Here is a 17600-nt window from a genome sequence, read left to right as displayed (position 1 = left end):
AAATATGTGATAGAAAAAAAAAGAAAGAGAAATAATTAATAAAATATATATTTGATGTATATATAATAATTTTCAAATTTAGAAAAAAAAATTTAAAAGTTACTACTGCTAAATACTCAATAAATTTAGCTTTCAGCTAAAGATATTCTTACATGTTCTGATAGCTAAATATTTGAATTTAGAGTAATGTTAGAAAGAAGTCATTGTAACAGTATATATTTTATATCCACTATATGATTATTTTTAATTCTTTATTTTTTTATTTAAATTTAAAAAATATATGATCTAAATAATACAATATCATATGTATAAAATAGTTACTATCAATCGTAGTTGCTGACTATATTTATTCTTGAATTTAACTTTCAGCTAAGGATGCTATTACGTGACTTTTTTTTTTTTTTTTTTTTTTTTTTTTTTTTTTTCAATCATGCGTTTTGGCCGGTTGAATTTTCTTCTCCCATTCGAGTTTGCCCTCGTGAAAAACCTCCTCCCTCGCCCTTGTTGCATCAGCTTCCTCAGCCCAGTGCCACCGGCGACGCCGTCGGTACCGGTGGAATTAGCCACATCACGTACTCCTCTCTCGCCAAGCAACCCACATAGCGTTTGACCTTTGTCGGCCACCCAACAGCGCCACCGACCACCTCAACAGCTCCCCCTCATACCGGCGACCCTCTAGCCACCTTTGAGCCTCCACGGCATTCCCCTCGCAGTCCCGAAATGGATCTCGCACACGGATTTAGCCACCATGCCGCCGCCGTACGCCAGCCCAACCACCACCACCGAGCCCCACGACCACCCAGCAACCCCCACCGTCAAACCCAAGTCACGGCAACCCCCTCCTCCCTCTGCATTGCAGCTCACATAGTCCCGGTAGCTTCCCTTGCCGTTGCTAGGGATTTCGAATTCGGAGGGGGCTTTCGGGGTGAGGGGGGCTTAGGTAGAAATTAGTCAATTTGCTTTGGAAAAAATTGGTCAATTTGCTTAGCCACGTCATGTGTGATCTAGTGGCTGCTCCCCAGATTTTTTCGAAGTTCAAACCCAACTGTCACCGACTGTTTGTCATGAGTCGGGCACGGCTCCCACCTACTGCCTTCCTCAACGAGTTGCTGCTCATCATTCAAGTCTTTCCAACTGCCACTTGTCTAGGTCCTCTTTTACTTTGTATTCAGTTTCCTCGCCTTTCCTTGCTCTCTCTCTGAGCAGGCTCACGGGACCTCGGCCTTGTTTCTGTCCACCTTGTCCGTACTCGTGTGTGTGTGTGTCGCTGTCGCTCTCTTGTGTTTGTTTGTTTGTTTTTTTTTTCTTTTTTGCATTCTACGGATTCGTCTGTTTGGTTGCTTAGAGAAAGAATTTGGAAAATGAAATATAGAAGGATCGTATTTGATGTTACGTTTTGTGCTCGGCGAATGATTGACTAATTGGCCTGGACTGATCGGAGGCCTTTGTTCGAGTGCTGGGGCTGCTTTCTTTTCGTTTTGTTACGCACTCGTTGGAAAGAAAACAGATCATTCACCACGTTAAATATATGCGTGCTTGTATCCATATGTGTATGTATATGGTTCATGTGTGATGGTTTTGTTCAACTAAAATTATTTTAGAATACGAATGGTAATGATTGACTTGGTTTATATTGGTTTTGTTGCTTAGATGTTCTTGTATATAATCAACTTTCTGTGGTTTTGGGTTTTTGTTTTTTAACTATGCCCTATGTGACTGATTGAGTTTATCTTCTGCGAAACGATGTCCTTATTCGTTCAATTTCGTTGAATCCTGGATACAGACGGGGAATTCTGAATTTCTTCCCCTTATTTTGTTGCATAACATCAAACTAGGTTAAACAAAGGTATGAATAAGTGTATAAGAAACACGATGCATCAGGATAATTTGAATGGTTCGTGTTTTACATATCATTTAGAAGTACAAGCACGTGAAGCATAGTCTTCAATCTAGCGTGCCACTTCGTAAAATCTGAATACTTTTCCATCACTATCAAATTATGGTGATGAGTAAGAATTTTTAGTTATTTCCCAGTCTGGACGACTAATACTCTATCATAAACAAAAGAGCCGTTCAATTTCTAAAGTGATATAAGTCTAGATTGGTTTGTTAAGCAAATGCTATGAAAGTTTGAATGGAATTTTAGGATGGAAACTACGTGGGCATGGTTGGTTCTCTTTAAGAAATTACAAATCCCTGTTTTGAGTTTGGGTGTTTTTGGTTGTGAGGGCTAATGGGTTTGAAGAACCATTGTTGTAACTTGTAATAATGAATGCTATATATGTTTGGTCACATCTTAACAATGCTCTTTCTTCTCTATTACAGCATCAGATTCTGGTACATTTATGGAGGTAGTCAAAGAAGTTTCTATGCAGGGGTGTGCCTCTCGTGACAGAGTTGCTATTAGAGCCGATAAGCAAAGTTACAGCTACATACAGCTCATTTCATCGGCATTCGAGATATCTAATATTTTAAGCAGTAGTGACTTAATAAGTGTGAGTAAAAAGTTCATATACACTTAGACCTTTGGGCTTGCATACCTTATTCTAGGGCATGAGCTGTTTATATTGACTTGGGAAGCACTGTGGAAGTTCTATAAGATTGCAGCTATTCTAGTTTGCTGATCACTTATTAGTAATCGAAGTATCAGAATTCCAAGATTAGTTCATTGATTTATTAGCAATATTCTTTTTAATTACCCCTGAAGAAATTACTATCAAATTGTTTGACAAAACCCTTCAATGCGATGTACTCATATATCATATATCAGACTTCCAAAGAGAGCAAATGGGAAAAGCCTTCTCTCTCTGTTGATGGTGTGGGAGGACTTGGTCATCTTGGTGGAGCTCGAATAGGAATTATGGCCAAACCTTCAGCTGAGTTCGTTGCTGGAATGCTAGGGACCTGGTTGAGTGGAGGTGTTGCTGTTCCACTTGCACTCAGCTACCCAGAGGCTGAGCTCCTACATGTGATGAATGATTCGGTGTGTACTAGAACTCCTAGTTTTTCTTTTAATCATAAATAACCATACTTCTATGGTGTATATTTTATTGTGCCCATACACCTCCCCCAACTCTTATCTTTCCAACTCATAATACCTGCATTATTGTTTCGGTCATCTAATAGGTTGCCGCACATCCTATTAACATTTGAAACAGTAATATGCCGCTTTTTTACTTCAGAATTACTCGTATCAAATTCAAAATGCCTTTTACTCTTTGAAGGATAGCTTTCATTAGTTGAATAGTGACTGAGCAAGAGCAGATTTTTTTTTTTTTTTTTTTTTCAGAAGTTGTGTGGTGACTTTTCACACACTGTAGTGGTACCATTCATGCTACTTTAGAGGTACTGGGATTTAGTTTTTTCTTGGGTTTCTTTGGTATAAGAGTTTGCTTAAGGTTTTTAATTTGATTATTATTCAGATTTGATAAATTGCTGTGAAGAAAGTTATTTTCTTTCTTTTCCCTGGCTGTCTAACCTGAAGACCATATCACTGGCAGTGGCTTTATCTCTATCTTGAATAGCAACTTAGGGTATAAACTGCCCACGAGTGGTTTGATCAAAGCTTGGTCAATTGCTCAGCTCATTTGTTTAGACAAATGAATCAAGCTGAAGCACACTGCATAGGGTTGGTTTGCTTTACAAGCTACTCTGGAGTTCAACAAGCTTGGCATCAATCCCAGCTTGAGCCTATATATGAATGCTTGAGTTGAGATGAAGCCTTGATTATGTTTCATCAAGCAGAGAAAAACTCAGGTCGTCTTGAGTCTTGGCTCTTTTACTAATGTAATGTCAACCTGATCTGTTTTTGTGGGGTTTTCCTACCTAAGAGTTAGTGTGATTGATGAAACATGATAGCACTATATTTGCAGGAAGAAGTTTTAATTCAGGCCAACCTCCAGCATATTTGTTTTGTCATTTTCTTCTTTCTTTCTTTGGTTTTATTGTGGACTTGTTTCTATTGAACTCTTATGCTTATTTTTTATAGGATGTCTCCATTGTACTAAGTACTGAGGATCATCATGAGTTTCTGCAAGAAGTTGCTTCTAAATGTGCTGCTCGACACTCTCTTATTCCACCTGTTCTGAGCATTTCTTCACAGAAACATGCCCATGATCATCCACAACCTGGTGGAATAGATGAACGTGGAATTTTGCAAAGGAATATAGAGACATCAAGTAAGATGGTGACAGACCTTTGAGCAATTATACATCCTAGTAATAGCCGTGCATGAAATTGAGAACAGTTTTTTTCTCATCCACTACTTGGTCAATTCCAATGGTGCAGGTGAGGATCCAGCATTAATTATATACACAAGTGGTACAACTGGTAAACCTAAAGGAGTTGTTCACACGCACAGAAGCATCACTGCACAGGTATGCACATCATGCACCTCATGAGTTTTAGTATGCTTTTATCCCATGGTCCACTATAAGCTACTATCCTTTATGTGAAAACCTCATGGTTGTCAGATGTGCATCTATTTGACCATGCTTGTTTATGTATAATTTCTATGTTTATGTTGTCCATATTTATCCATAAACATAGTCGATATCACGTAAAAAATATTCCGGTTTAAATGACTGTTCTAGTTGAAACCTTTGGTTGTACTTAACTGTTCTTAAGAGCATTTGCTCTAACGTTTTACATTTGGATGATGAATGCTGTCAAACTCCAGTCTAGGAATTAATGCTAAAACCTTCTTAATGAAGTGGTTACATGACCATGACAAATTAACTTTTTTACATATACTATTTATTTATTTATTTGTGCATTGATGTTTGTTGCAACATTGGATTTCAGGTACAAACACTCGCAGAAGCTTGGGAGTATACTTCATCTGACCAATTTTTGCATTGCCTACCGCTACATCATATCCCTCATATTTATATTTTCAGATTGTGAAACTGTTTTAGTTTCTTCACATGATTACAGCCTGAGTATATGCCTTTGTTGGCTTCTTAGATGTTGCTGTATCAAATTTGATTTCATAAACTTGGTGTTGCAGTGATCCTTAACTTATACTATACATGTTCATGGGCTTTTTAATGCTCTACTAGCACCTCTCTATGCCGGGTCAACGGTAATTTAGCTTTTCCTTATTCCTTTTTTCCTTCCCTTCAAATGGATATTTTCTACTTTCCATCCATCATAACTATTAAAGTTCGCTTTTGCTCTATTAATATATCTGATCATGTGTTTTGAAGGTTGAGTTTATGCCAAAATTTAGTGTAAGGGGAATTTGGCAGAGATGGCGTGAGTCATATCCAATTGAGGGGACTAAGGCTGATGACGCTATAACTGTTTTTACAGGAGTAAGCCTGGTCTTTATCTTAAGCACTTTTTTGTAAATAGTGGTCATCACATTCTCCCTTACCCGTACTTCTCCTGTGTACCTTTCCTGAATGTGGTCTTAAATCTTAGTTACCTACTGCACAATGGTTATTTTTTTTAATACCTTAGTATGTAACGTGGTTGAACCCTTTTTATATACCTTTTGAAGTTACAAATTTATGTTTTCATAGCACATTGGCTGTATGCCCCAGAGCTCCTTTGGCATAAGTATTGCATACAGAGTCAAGAGTAGGCCTATTATATAATTTTCTTATTATGGGATAGACTTTATAGTAGAAAGAATGGAATCCTAATCATATTCTAATGCACGCTATTTTTCTTACTAGGCTATTTATTACAAATATTAAGAGTGTCGTGTTAGTGATATTGTCACAGTTGAGAGTTGATACGGAGAAATCATTCTGTAATATGTAGGTTCCAACTATGTATACTCGATTGATACAAGGTTATGAAGCAATGGATCCAGAGTTACAAGCTGCTTCTGCCTCTGCAGCAAGACAGCTGAGACTAATGGTAGGTACAAAAGGACGTTTCCTGGGTGCAACTTTTAAGAATCAATTGAACTTCTAACCATTTTTTTTCTTGTGATGACCTCCTAAATAATATTTAGAAGTTTTTAAGTTTATATATATATATATATATATATATATATGTTCTAATGGTTGTTTCCAATTGTCAAAGCCAACTGATGAATCCCCGCCCCCCGACCCTCCTTTCTCTCTCTCTGTTTTACTTCACAGATGTGTGGCTCCTCAGCACTCCCTGAACCTGTCATGCAACAATGGGAAACTATCACAGAGCATCGCCTTTTGGAACGATATGGCATGACTGAAGTAAGTAATCTAGTTTAAATACCTTTTCCCAGTATATCTATCAAATTTATGAAGGAGCATAAACACTGTGTTTACACAGAGTATACTCTTTTTTTTTTTTTTTATAAATATCAGTAGACAGAGTATACTTCTTACAAGTGATGGTTTAATATCTTAGTTCGTCATGGCAATATCAAATCCATTGGAAGGTATACGGAAGGCCGGGACTGTTGGGAAACCATTTCCTGGTGTGCAGGTTAGTTAACTTCCCCCTTGTCCGATTTGTAATTAACCTCCATGGAGCAAAGTGGATATTATAACATAATCACTGAGCATAAACGATCATTTTACGGTTTAATTTACACATTTATGAATAATATAACATTCTGGTTTTCATTTTTCTAAAGACATTGATGGTAATTGATCTTTTTTTCTTCTTCTTCTTCTTTTTTTTTTTTTTTTTAAATTCCTTGGACTCTCGTCAGCAGCATTTTTGTGTTTATGATAGGTGAAGATTCTAGCAGAAAATGAGAATGAAGATGACGCAGACAGGGTGGGTGAGCTTTGCGTTAAAAGCCCTTCATTGTTTAGGGGATATTGGAAACTTCCAGAGGTACTTTCTGATTTTTTTAGTATTTCCTTCCCATCAAGTTATTTTTTTTTCAATTGATTGTAAATTACACACAATAGAGCGAACCCATGACCCCACTCTCCTCCCTATTCCTATTGGAGGAGAAGGTGTCACATAAGTGCAAGGTCATTGGCAAGTACAACTTCCATTATCGTGATGAATCTGTCTTGGGTTTTTCAAATTTGATTGAGGTGAAAATTCCAAATTTACATTTATGTAGGGAAACAATATATGTTCTAAAGGACTCTGAAGCCTTGATCTCATCACATGGCTTCTTGGCCATGTCTTTCTTTGCTGGTCTTTGCAATAATACATTTATATTTTATATTTTTACTTTTCTCCAATGAATTCTTATCACTTAAGTAGAGAAATGCATGCTATATTTGACCTTCATAATCTGCACACTATTTTTGCTGGTTTTTTTTTTTTTTCTTTTTCTGTGGAAGCCTTGATATAATCACAGTGATTCATATACCCTGTATGCTACAATACTCCTAAGTCTGTTAGGCATGCATCATATTGTAAGTTCGACACTAATATGCAGGTTCTGACTACATAACATGTGGACTAGATGTCATGCCATCTCAAAGCTTTAGTCTATGTATGTCTGTCAGATGTAATCGAATGGATTAAGTTTTGACAATATGCTTTAGCAACTAGTAGTTTTACACCAATGAAAAATGGAATGTGGAATACTTATGCAAATTCTTGTTTTGTAATAATTTTGTTCAGGTAACTAGGGAATCATTTACTGATGGTGACTTCTTCAGGACCGGGGATGCTGGTAAAGTGGATGTGGATGGATACTACATCATTTTGGGACGTAAGGAAATTTAGAGTTCATGTGCATAATACATCTCACAGAATATGCATGAGACAAACTTTTTTACTTGAGATGTAATGATTTTTTATTTAGTTTTTCAACAACTAGAGATTGGAGAGGATTAGATGAGACCTATTAAGGGTGAGACCTAAACCCATTGTAAAGGGAGTACTTCAACTTCCAAGGTGGCTAAGGCACTTAATTAAGCCATCATCGAACTCCCTCTATTGCAATGTGGGACAGCACCCATGCCCCCCTTTTTTTCTCTCTCATTCCATTGCAAGGGGAAACTTCAACTCCCGTGGCTAAGGCACTTAATTAAGCCCCCATCACTCCGGAATTATAGTTTCATTTGTGTCAGTTGAAAAAACGTGTTATTTTTATATGTTATGGGATCCAGTTGCAGTTTCATATTATAATTGCCTCTTATATACTGCTAATAAGGGGCCTAAAATTCATAATTATCTGAAATACAATGTGGTATGAAGTTGAACCGCATATTGATTTTCCATAAATCAAGGATTACAAGTGTACATGCTGCAATATTGTTGTGTGTGGGTATCAGGTACAAGTGCTGATATAATGAAGGTTGGTGGATACAAATTATCTGCATTAGAGATTGAATCAGCTATCTTGGAGGCAAGTACTTTTCATCCTTGTTAATCCAAAAAATAGCCTTAAATGTTCACTTTATAGTAGTGCATTTCATTATCATTCTTCTAGAATAACTCTTGATAAAAACCATGCAAAAGATGAAAGAAAGTAAAAATTGTTTAACTAGATAGATTGACAATCACAATGAAAACATTTCTTGCGCAGCATCCAGCTGTTGCAGAATGTTGTGTGTTGGGGTTACCGGACAAAGATTATGGAGAAGCTGTTTGTGCAATTATTGTGCCTAATGCAGAAGTTAAGAGAATAAGGGAGGAAGATTTGAAGCCTGCCATAACGTTGGAGGAACTCTGCTCTTGGGCTAAAGAAAAACTTGCACCATACAAGGTATTGTAGCATGGCCATCTTTTACTCCTTCCCTTCATATGGAAAAGCAGAGCACTGGTCCAACTTTTTCATAGGAATGCCATACTCTCCAGTTAGAAGTAAAATTCTGGAGATGGATTTTTTGTGGTGTATTTGATCCTCAGTTGAGGATGATGTGTCTGGGACTGGCTTCAAACGTGATTTGATTGGCCAGGCATGCCACATCCCAAATGCCTCATGGTATGCCAGCATACTGAATGTCTTCCTCCAGAAGTAGAGATAACTTGATTTGAATCTTGATGATAAATCTGCTGTCCATGTAGTGTGCTAACTTCCAAGACGAATGCTAAATATAAATAACATACATTTCTGTTAACTAATGCTTTACACTCTCTCTCCAGCTACCAACCCGATTGCTTCTTTGGGACTCGCTGCCTCGTAATGCTATGGGAAAGGTGAGTTGCTTTCACTTTACTGTGTTGCAAAGAAAAATGTTACATTTCCATATCTAACATGAAGTGGTACCTAAAGAGCTCTTTTGTTACACCTTCTTTATGTCTGATCCAGGTGAATAAGAAAGAATTGAAGAAAGTGCTGGCTGCTGAACAGTAAATTTCTATTGATTGTAGATCAAAAGTGAAATCTCACGCTTATAAGGTGATCCCAATTAATTTGTTGAAACTTCGAACAGAATGAAATTTTCAATGAAGCTGCAGATAAAAAGGAACATTTGCCTACTTATAAAAAAAAAAAAAAAATGGAATATTTATTTTATATCATATGTTTGATGCCACTGTGATCTGTTCTTCCAGTTTCTTGCTCAACAGATACTTGCATTTTCTGTACTCGTAAATGGTAGGTGCCAGGATTCTACTACTACACGCAATTGATGCATGCCAAGCATGATCACATTTCATCAGATATTTCCTCAATTCTTCCTAATAAAATGCAGTAGTTCATTTGCTTACTAGAAGAAGATCGGACAGCCGAACCGCTGTACAAAGATTGAGCAATGAATCAATTACTAGTAATTGCTCAGTCTAAAGGAGTTTTGTGCTCGATCATGACCCAAATTTCATCACAAGTACGTTTTTCATAAATAAACATTTATTTTCTTGGTTAAATTTTTCTCCTTTTTAAGGTCCCGATTAGATTCAGGAAGTTTTATTTTATTTTATTATTACAATTTTTCTAAATTCTGGCATAAAATATAATAAATAATTCAATTTTTTCAAATCTCAATTTAATTTTTTTTAAATCTTAAAATAATAATAATATTAAAAAATAATATTTTAATAATATTTTTTTTAATTTTTATATTACATCTAAAACTATCTTATCTCAGCATTAAGTGTCCAAATCTGGTCGAGGGAATGGTTGAATGTTAAACTTGGAATTATCTTGAACAACACGACTGAAGTCAACAAGTGTGAGATGAAGCCATCCACATTCAAACCACCTTTCGACATTAATACGATATTAAAAGCATGCTTTAAAAGTTCCCCAATTTAGAGGTGTGGAAACTGGAGATCGTCTACCCAACATAGCGACTTTTAAGACTCTAGAGAGAGAGAGAGAGAGAGATGGAAGGGCGTCGTTTGGTGGAGATGGCGCGGAAGTGGCTGGGCGCTCTGTCAAAGGGCATGATATGTCATGAAGTGGAGGCCATAGCCATGGAGGGCCTCCAGGTCGTCCAGGCTCGCAAGGGTTTTATTCTGTGTCATTTTTTGGTTCCCAGTCGCCTCTCAGTAAGTGCTTATTTACTGTATCCATCCACCATCCACCCATCCCTTCATCGTCTCTCTAATCTTTATCTATATTCTGATCTTTCTTTTTTTTGTCTTCCTTGATATTGTCCTCAAATCTTTTTTTTTTCTTTTCTATTTATATCCTATTATATAATATATAGGATCGAGATGGAAATTGGCACGTCGGAGCTATGGCAACGTTAATCGACAACGTTGGGCCGCCGCCATTTGGTCCTCTGTCGGGAATGTCAAATCGACCGTCAACCTCAATATTTCCTACTACTCCACGGCTAAGATTCAAGTTCTTCTCTCATCCGCTGTTTCGTTTTCCTTATACGTGTTTTGTTTTTATCATTTGATATGCTTCCGAAGCAGAACAAGAGTTGACTTTTTGCTGTATAAAAAAAAAATTCTGTATAGTAGCTACTGTGCACACAACGTACACCGGCTTCTCATTTTTTTTTTTAACAAAACCTCCGTTTTGATTCAGTTGTCTCGTTCTGGCCATCACCATCGTTATGCATCTCGTACAGCCTTAACTTCCTCTCCATTCCCATATCTCTCTCTCTCTCCCCACTTTCTCGTAATCTCAGTTGCTCCTTTGGACCCCTCTCTCTGCGAGTCTCTTGCTCATGTCTATATCTTCTGGGTTTGGTGAAAAAGGCACGGAAACTTGAGTCCCAACATTCAAAGTTGACACTTTGCTCTGTGATCTCTGTTTGGTGCTCTGTTTCTCATTTGGGTCCATCTGGAGTTGTTGATTCACGATGACTGTGGAGGACCAAAACGCATGTTTTGTTAAAAAAAAAAAAAAAGAAGCCAGGTGTTCGTTGTGTGCACCGTTACATTGATTCCTCTATAGTTTAACTCTTTCAGTATTGTTATTTATCATCTTCATACATCACATATTAGGATTGTATAACTACTGACAAAACTGGCTGGCACGAATGCAGACTGAAATTGGCCAAAACCAGCAAAGAATCGGTCAGTCGGTGATAGAAATTCCTTAAAACAGCTTCGGTCGGTTCGATTCCGGTTTGAATTAGTTTACCGAACCGGCCGATTAAATATATATATATATCATAGTTAAAACGACGTCGTTCCACTTAAATTTAAGTGAAACTGTGTTGTTTTAGACCTAACTTATATAAAAAAAAAAAAATATAAGTCGTTTTCTGATTTCTCTCATTCTCTCTCTCATCTATCTGACTGCAACACTTCTTCTCTCTACTCTCTCAGACGAACCTCACTGTTAGGGAAATTGAGAAACACCAAAAAACAACCGGAATCGTTACGGGAGGTATTTCTCCTCCCATCGGCCGGCATGGTCGGTTCTTCTATGAAAATTCCCTCCATCAATCGACAACGATTTTTGTAAAAAATGGCACCGATATATTACACTTATTTTTATTTTTTTAAAATTTAAAATTTTGTTTTATTTTATTCTTCATTCATTATCCATACGGCATACATCATATATTTAGTAAAAATAAAAAATAAAAATAAATGTAATGTAATGTAATGTATAATGTATAGGAATGATGTGCAGAATTTTTATTCGTATTTATAACCAAGATTCGTTATCCGCTCTTTGCAATGATTCTGCCTCCGCTGAATTGGTAACAACCGGAGCAGGTACGAGGTTCGTTTAGTTCAAACCCCAAAGGCTTTCTTCTCTCGTTCTCTCTCTTAAAACCCTAGCCCCCACCCTCCCTCTTCTCTTCCCCTCCCTTCTCCTCCCCCTTTTCTGTATTTTTTTCCTCAACTTCTCGCTTTTTTTTTTCCCCATTTTTGTTCTCGGTCTTTGGAGGCTATGTCGATCGCGTCCTACCCTTAACCAGCGAACACCTGTCATGTCCTCAGAATCGTCACTTTTGGATCTTCCAAAACCGACCTTCGTCATCCCATTTCCACAAGTGACTGACATTTGCGGCCTCATAAAAACATCATGAGGTCGTGGGGGCCCATTTTTTACTCTCCCGTCTGTATTTTTTTATTTTATTTCTATGCATTACTCCCTTCAATAATACAATGTCTGCTCTAAAATGTTCGTAAGTTACCTCTACATTAAGATGCTTTAAGGGAAATTTTCTATTTGAAATTAACTTATTTTTGGGCAAAATTTCGGTATAGGGAAACTTAATAATAATAACCCTGGAAAGTATACCTTGAATAAAGGGTCAGAAATGCTTGCTAATTAAATTCTTCTTTTCCCCTTTTTAGTAGCTGTGAAATCATGTTTTTATCCAGAATTGCGTTTCCAACTTCTTTTTTTTTTTAACCTGACGTTGATGACTGAACTATGACAGGAAGAAGTTGAGATAGAGGCGAAAGTTGTGGCAGAAAAAGAAACATTAGTGGCAGTGGTGGTGGAGATAAGAAAGAGAAGTAACGGAGAACTAGTTGCTTTGGGTAAACAATGGATGGCCACAGGTATGACTGCGGTCAATCTAACTGAAGTCAGCAAGCTCTGACCAGTTTACAATGGATCACCACCCCTGTTTAGTCCCTTGGCAGTCTCTTTCCGCCACAATCCATGAGCCCCATTTTCTTTTATTCTTTTTATTTCCTGCGCGAGAATCACATATATTCTTTAGGAAGAGTGTGTAGTCTTGCGACATCGATGACGTATAACGCAGTGGAGTTATGATTTCTTATCTGGCTCTTTATTATAAGAGTTGTTCTATTTGGTCATAAGGTCATGAAGACGAGGTAGTGGCCTTCCGCAACATCCACTTACAATCACTATGGCCTTCGGTCATGAGACTACAATTCCATTTAGATTGCATAAAAATGGCCACTTTGTACGGCTCTCCCTTAGTGGAGAAGAGTAGGAAACATTTATTTGTTTCTAGTGTCCATTTTTTTATTGTGTTGCACTAGTTAAGAAATAGTATTGTCCGGGTTCCTTGCCCCTATTCATGTATTTTTTTATCCTTACTTTCCAATTGCCTTCCTTTGGTTGAAGGGTCCATAGATGAGGACAAAATTGACCTTTCAAATCTTAAGAATCCACGCTTACAAATTTCAACTTGTCTTGAGTTGGGTATCAGATTCCTAAATTGATAGTTCAGAGGTTAATTAGAGAATAATTATAACTCAAGCCACGATGATATATTCTAGGTCGAATGTCATGTCATGGAGGAGAGGAACCAAAATTACAGCATTCGAACCAAATGTTACACAAATTAATTTTCAGGCTGGCAGTTTTGGGGATGAGCCTTCTCCCGCCCGTTTACTCCCATTCTCGACCAGAGGTCCGTATGCCCAGCTACAAACAATAAAATAGGGTAAATTGAGAAACATCACTACAGCAAGAAGCCAATAGTAATAATCATAGTGACCCTTGTTGATGTTATTGGAAACCCAGCTCTCTTTCCCCCCTCTTGAACTAAGGTCATCAACAGTGCTCAGAATAAGACTGGCCAACAAGCTCGCCACCGCCATCCCAAGTCCAAACAGAGACGTGGCAATGCTTGACATGCTCTTAGGAAATTCTGAATAATAAAACTCTATTTGGCCTAGCGCATTGAACGCTTCCGCTAATCCAATCAAGCAATATTGTGGCACAAGCCACAAAGCAGACATGTCCAAAACTGCATGTGCATCGTTTGCATGCCCTTCACGGATTGCTTTCCTAAGTCGAATGTGCTCAACTACGGCGGAAATTACCATGGCCATGCAAGAGAGAAATGTCCCAATTCCCATTCTTTTCACCGGCCCAGGCCGCACTGGTTTACCTATGATTTTTGACGCCAGGGGAAGGGTTACTCGTTCATAGAGAGCAACCCAGATGGTTATAACAATGACAGCAAACAACCCGAACGATGCTGCTGGAATTTGGAAGCTTGAAGTTATGTGTCTGTCCATGGAGTTTGCCTGGAGTATTGGGAATGTGCTTTGGCTTACGCTTATAGAGACAATGATCCCTGTAGACCACAATGGGATAACCTTAATAAGTGCTTTTAGCTCTTCTACTTGCTCTGTAGTGCAAAGACTCCAAGGATTTGAAGCTGATCCATCCTGGTTTATGTCTACTTCAGGATCCCTAATGATGCAAGCTTTATTCAAAAGCCTGAAAAGAAAGAAAGCCCGGAAAAGATTACTGAATTTTTCTGCATATAATAGGGCAGAAAAGGACGATGATTATGCTGGTGGCATTACCTTAGTTTCTCAGTTGGTGAGACAAGAAGCAAGTTCTTTCCGTGATGGTAAAGACCACCGGAGCTCCGATCAGGGAAGGGAAGTTTTCTATTTTTATAAGAAACTATAAGCACTTGCGCAAAGCCAGTGAACAAGCTCTTCTTAGCTTTCCGTTTGACATACAAGGGGGAAGCCAGGAAGAAGAAGAAGGCGGAGAAGAACATAAGAATTGCCGGAACCCCAAAACCCACTTTCCATCCGAGATGATCTTGAACATAGACGACGGCCGTCAAGGCAACGAAGACAGAAATAGATTGGGAAGCATAGTACAAGCCAAAGAAACTTTTCAAGACCCTGTTATTTTTTGGGTTATCTCCTCTGTCCAACTGATCTGCTCCAAACGCCAAGGAACATGGCCTAATGCCACCAGCTCCAGTGGATATGAGAGCAAAAGAAGACATTAGGACGGCCATTTGAATCGTTGTTGCGGATTTGCAACTGTGTTTTGATTGATCACATGGGGGAGGCCTCAACCATGGAATCATGGCCGTTAACCACAGGAGCACGATCCCCTGTTTAAATCTTTGTCAAATGAATTTAAGAAGTTTGTTGCATCAATATTTTGCTCATATTCGTTAAAGGTTGCTATTTGTTCATAGGTCCCCAAAAAGAGAGAGAATAACAAAATGGAAAATAAAATTACCAGGAAACTGGCTATGGAACCCGAGACGATGGTAAGGAAGCGACCCAGATAAGAATCAGAAAGAAAAGCCCCCAAGATAGGCATGAACTGGGTGGCAGCTGACCAGTAGAAGATCAAGTTGTTCCCTTTGGCAAATCCTAAGTTGTAGTCTCTCATCAAGTAAAATATCATGTTTGGCACCAGCCCAAAGCTTGCCACTCTCTCAAATGCCTCATTTACTGTGTTTTTTGGACACCCACGACACAAAAAGATATTGAAAACATACATGCACAAAACAATAATGAAAATTATGATGTATAATTCTAAAATATCAGTAAAAATCTCATAATCGAAAAGGAGAAGAGTTTTTGCATGTATATTGATTCTGCTTTACACTTACCTATAACGAATGGCATGGTTACAAGGCCTCCCTTTTTTCTCTTTGGTGGAATGTGTTGGTGGACCATTTCTACGTGATCTGAATTAGGGAGCTCTACTGTTTCTTCCATTGCTGAGCTCTGATTTCCTTCTCGGGATGTAGGAAGGTCAAAGACGGAGAGAGAGAGAGAGAGAGAGAGAGAGAGAGAGAGAGAGAGAGAGAGCAGAGACAGGCAGCGAGGCAGAGAGTGCAACATAAATGATTTCTACTTATATTAAAGTTCATTTATATCCTTGTAAAGAAGAAAATTGTTTTGCTTGAACGGACAGGGATGGGGTGTAAATTTAAACCGAAAAATAGGTTCGGGATCAGTTCTTAAAATGTAAAAATCGGCCGGTTCCGATTTTAGAATTTTTCGGACCGGACCGGACTTGTTGATAAAAAAAAATATAAAAAATAATATTTGTATATATAAGTTTTATACAAAATATTTATTATATATATTAATATATATAAGTTTTATATATTATGTATAATTATAAATTTTTATGTGAAATTTTTATATATAATATACATAATTATATATATTCATATATGAAATAATTTCATATTATAATTTATAAATTATTACATAAAATGTTAATACTAATATATAACTATACTAATAGACTAATATTAATAATCTTATATAGTATAATATATTATATAGCTATACTAATATATAAGTCTATAACTATTTAACTAATATTAATAATTTAATATAGACTATAGTTATAGTTACACTAATATAGTTATACTAAATCACTATAACTATAACTAATACTAATATATAGCTATACTAGTAGGCTAATATTAATACTATTAGACTAGTTTAATATATTATATAGCTATACTAATATATAAGTCTATAACTATTTAACTAATACTAATAGTTTAATATAAACTATAGTCATACTTATCCTAATATAGTTATACTAAATCACTATAACTAATACTAATATATAACTATACTAATAGCTACACTAATATTAATACTATTAGACTATAGTATATGAAATGTATTACAAATATATATATATATTATATAGTCTAATATATAATATATTTGACTATAGTATATTAAATGTATTACAAATATATATATATATATAGTTATATTAAATCACTATAGTCTATTAAATGTATTACAAACATATATAAATTTTAATTATCATTTTAAAAAACACACATTGAAATTTGAAAATAATCAAATATTAATTAAATAGAAAATGCCAAATGGCGTCGTTTTCCCTACAACTAAACCCTAAAATCGTCTGTCTCTAAGCTTCCGCCTCTCGTCTTTCACTTCTCAAACTACTGCTAGTGCTACTACTCTCGCCTCTCACTCTCTCGTGCGCTCACTCTCTCGTCTCTGACTCTCTACCTCCGCCTCAGCTCAGTGACTCAGTCCCTCGTCTCTCACACTCTCGTCTCTCGCTCTCAGTCTCAACTCTCCCGTCTCTCACTCTCTCGTCTCTCACTCTCAACTCTCTCATGTCTCACTCTCTCGTCTCTCAATTCTCTTGTCTGTTGTCTCTCAATCTCTCTTCTCTCAACTCTCTCGGCCCCTGTCTCTCTGCCTATCTGCCTCTTTAACGGTAAGTTTTTTTTTTTTTTGAAATTACATACTAGGATTTTTGTGATTGGATTTTGTGATATTAGGATTTTTGTGATTAGGTTTTGTGATATTGAAATTTTTGTGAATTTGTGCTTGGGCTTTCAGTTTTGTGATAATAGGGCTTTTGAATCCGAAATTTAAGATTTTTTGTGATTATGTTTATTATTGTGTTTGTGATATTAGAGTTTTGTGATTGAGTTTGTGAAATTGATTAGAATTTAGTATTATTATGCCCATGATAAACATGTCGTTTGCTTTGCACATAAAACTCGAGAGAATGGAGTAGCCCATCATCTTTTCATGCTTGCATTGACGAAAACATTATAATTCTCTATAAAATTAAAGGCATTGTCTTCTGAAAGGAAATGAAAAAAGAAAAGAAAAGGTAGTGC

At 37.0% G+C, this 17600-nt stretch overlaps 3 protein-coding genes across 7 annotated transcripts; 2 read left to right on the top strand and 1 right to left on the bottom strand.

Moving 5' to 3' along the window:
* Positions 1 to 960: 960 nt before the first annotated feature.
* On the top strand, positions 961 to 13002 carry LOC121258797 (malonate--CoA ligase-like). Of its 5 annotated transcripts, none has more exons than XM_041160337.1 (17): positions 961 to 1241; positions 2326 to 2495; positions 2771 to 2983; positions 3989 to 4178; positions 4288 to 4376; positions 4804 to 4873; positions 5031 to 5083; positions 5208 to 5315; positions 5770 to 5868; positions 6096 to 6188; positions 6346 to 6423; positions 6676 to 6780; positions 7531 to 7621; positions 8187 to 8260; positions 8441 to 8620; positions 9001 to 9054; positions 12657 to 13000. In XM_041160337.1, exons 2-17 carry the CDS (start codon positions 2346 to 2348, stop codon positions 12819 to 12821), a joined length of 1812 nt encoding a protein of 603 aa, XP_041016271.1. In that variant the 5' UTR covers positions 961 to 1241; positions 2326 to 2345; the 3' UTR covers positions 12822 to 13000. The 5 variants fall into 5 exon arrangements, with proteins under 5 accessions (XP_041016271.1, XP_041016287.1, XP_041016270.1 ...); XM_041160353.1 differs by having other exon boundaries at positions 1006 to 1253; positions 12657 to 13002; XM_041160336.1 differs by lacking the exon at positions 961 to 1241 and adding an exon at positions 1266 to 1538 and having other exon boundaries at positions 12657 to 13001.
* LOC121261863 lies at positions 10065 to 11056 on the top strand. Its single transcript, XM_041164270.1, has 3 exons — positions 10065 to 10347; positions 10509 to 10648; positions 10838 to 11056. Exons 1-3 carry the CDS (start codon positions 10183 to 10185, stop codon positions 10884 to 10886), a joined length of 354 nt encoding a protein of 117 aa, XP_041020204.1. The 5' UTR covers positions 10065 to 10182; the 3' UTR covers positions 10887 to 11056.
* A 323-nt stretch (positions 13003 to 13325) lies between the features above and the next one.
* On the bottom strand, positions 13326 to 15765 carry LOC121258877 (protein NRT1/ PTR FAMILY 1.2-like). The gene is made up of 4 exons (XM_041160413.1): positions 15573 to 15765; positions 15194 to 15411; positions 14512 to 15062; positions 13326 to 14422 (listed from the first exon to the last, which is right to left on the bottom strand). Exons 1-4 carry the CDS (start codon positions 15679 to 15681, stop codon positions 13543 to 13545), a joined length of 1758 nt encoding a protein of 585 aa, XP_041016347.1. The 5' UTR covers positions 15682 to 15765; the 3' UTR covers positions 13326 to 13542.
* Positions 15766 to 17600: the final 1835 nt, after the last annotated feature.

This window comes from Juglans microcarpa x Juglans regia, chromosome 1D (genome assembly GCF_004785595.1).
Source record: "Juglans microcarpa x Juglans regia isolate MS1-56 chromosome 1D, Jm3101_v1.0, whole genome shotgun sequence".
NCBI lineage: Eukaryota > Viridiplantae > Streptophyta > Magnoliopsida > Fagales > Juglandaceae > Juglans > Juglans microcarpa x Juglans regia.
The sequence above is the reverse complement of the archived record's forward strand: the minus strand, read 5'-3'. Positions and strand labels throughout refer to the sequence as shown.

Coding starts and splice junctions, on each gene's coding strand:
- LOC121258877 (XM_041160413.1), bottom strand. CDS start 15,681: ATGGAAGAAACAGTAGAGCTCCCTAATTCAGATCACGTAGAAATGGTC. Junction 15,063..15,193: donor GTTCCATAGCCAGTTTCCTG/GTAATTTTATTT, acceptor AGATTTAAACAG/GGGATCGTGCTCCTGTGGTT. Junction 14,423..14,511: donor TCACCAACTGAGAAACTAAG/GTAATGCCACCA, acceptor CTTTCTTTTCAG/GCTTTTGAATAAAGCTTGCA.
- LOC121258797 (XM_041160336.1), top strand. Junction 4,377..4,803: donor ACAGAAGCATCACTGCACAG/GTATGCACATCA, acceptor ATTGGATTTCAG/GTACAAACACTCGCAGAAGC. Junction 5,869..6,095: donor CAAGACAGCTGAGACTAATG/GTAGGTACAAAA, acceptor TTTACTTCACAG/ATGTGTGGCTCCTCAGCACT.
- LOC121261863 (XM_041164270.1), top strand. CDS start 10,183: ATGGAAGGGCGTCGTTTGGTGGAGATGGCGCGGAAGTGGCTGGGCGCT. Junction 10,348..10,508: donor TGGTTCCCAGTCGCCTCTCA/GTAAGTGCTTAT, acceptor TATAATATATAG/GATCGAGATGGAAATTGGCA. Junction 10,649..10,837: donor ACTCCACGGCTAAGATTCAA/GTTCTTCTCTCA, acceptor GTTTTGATTCAG/TTGTCTCGTTCTGGCCATCA.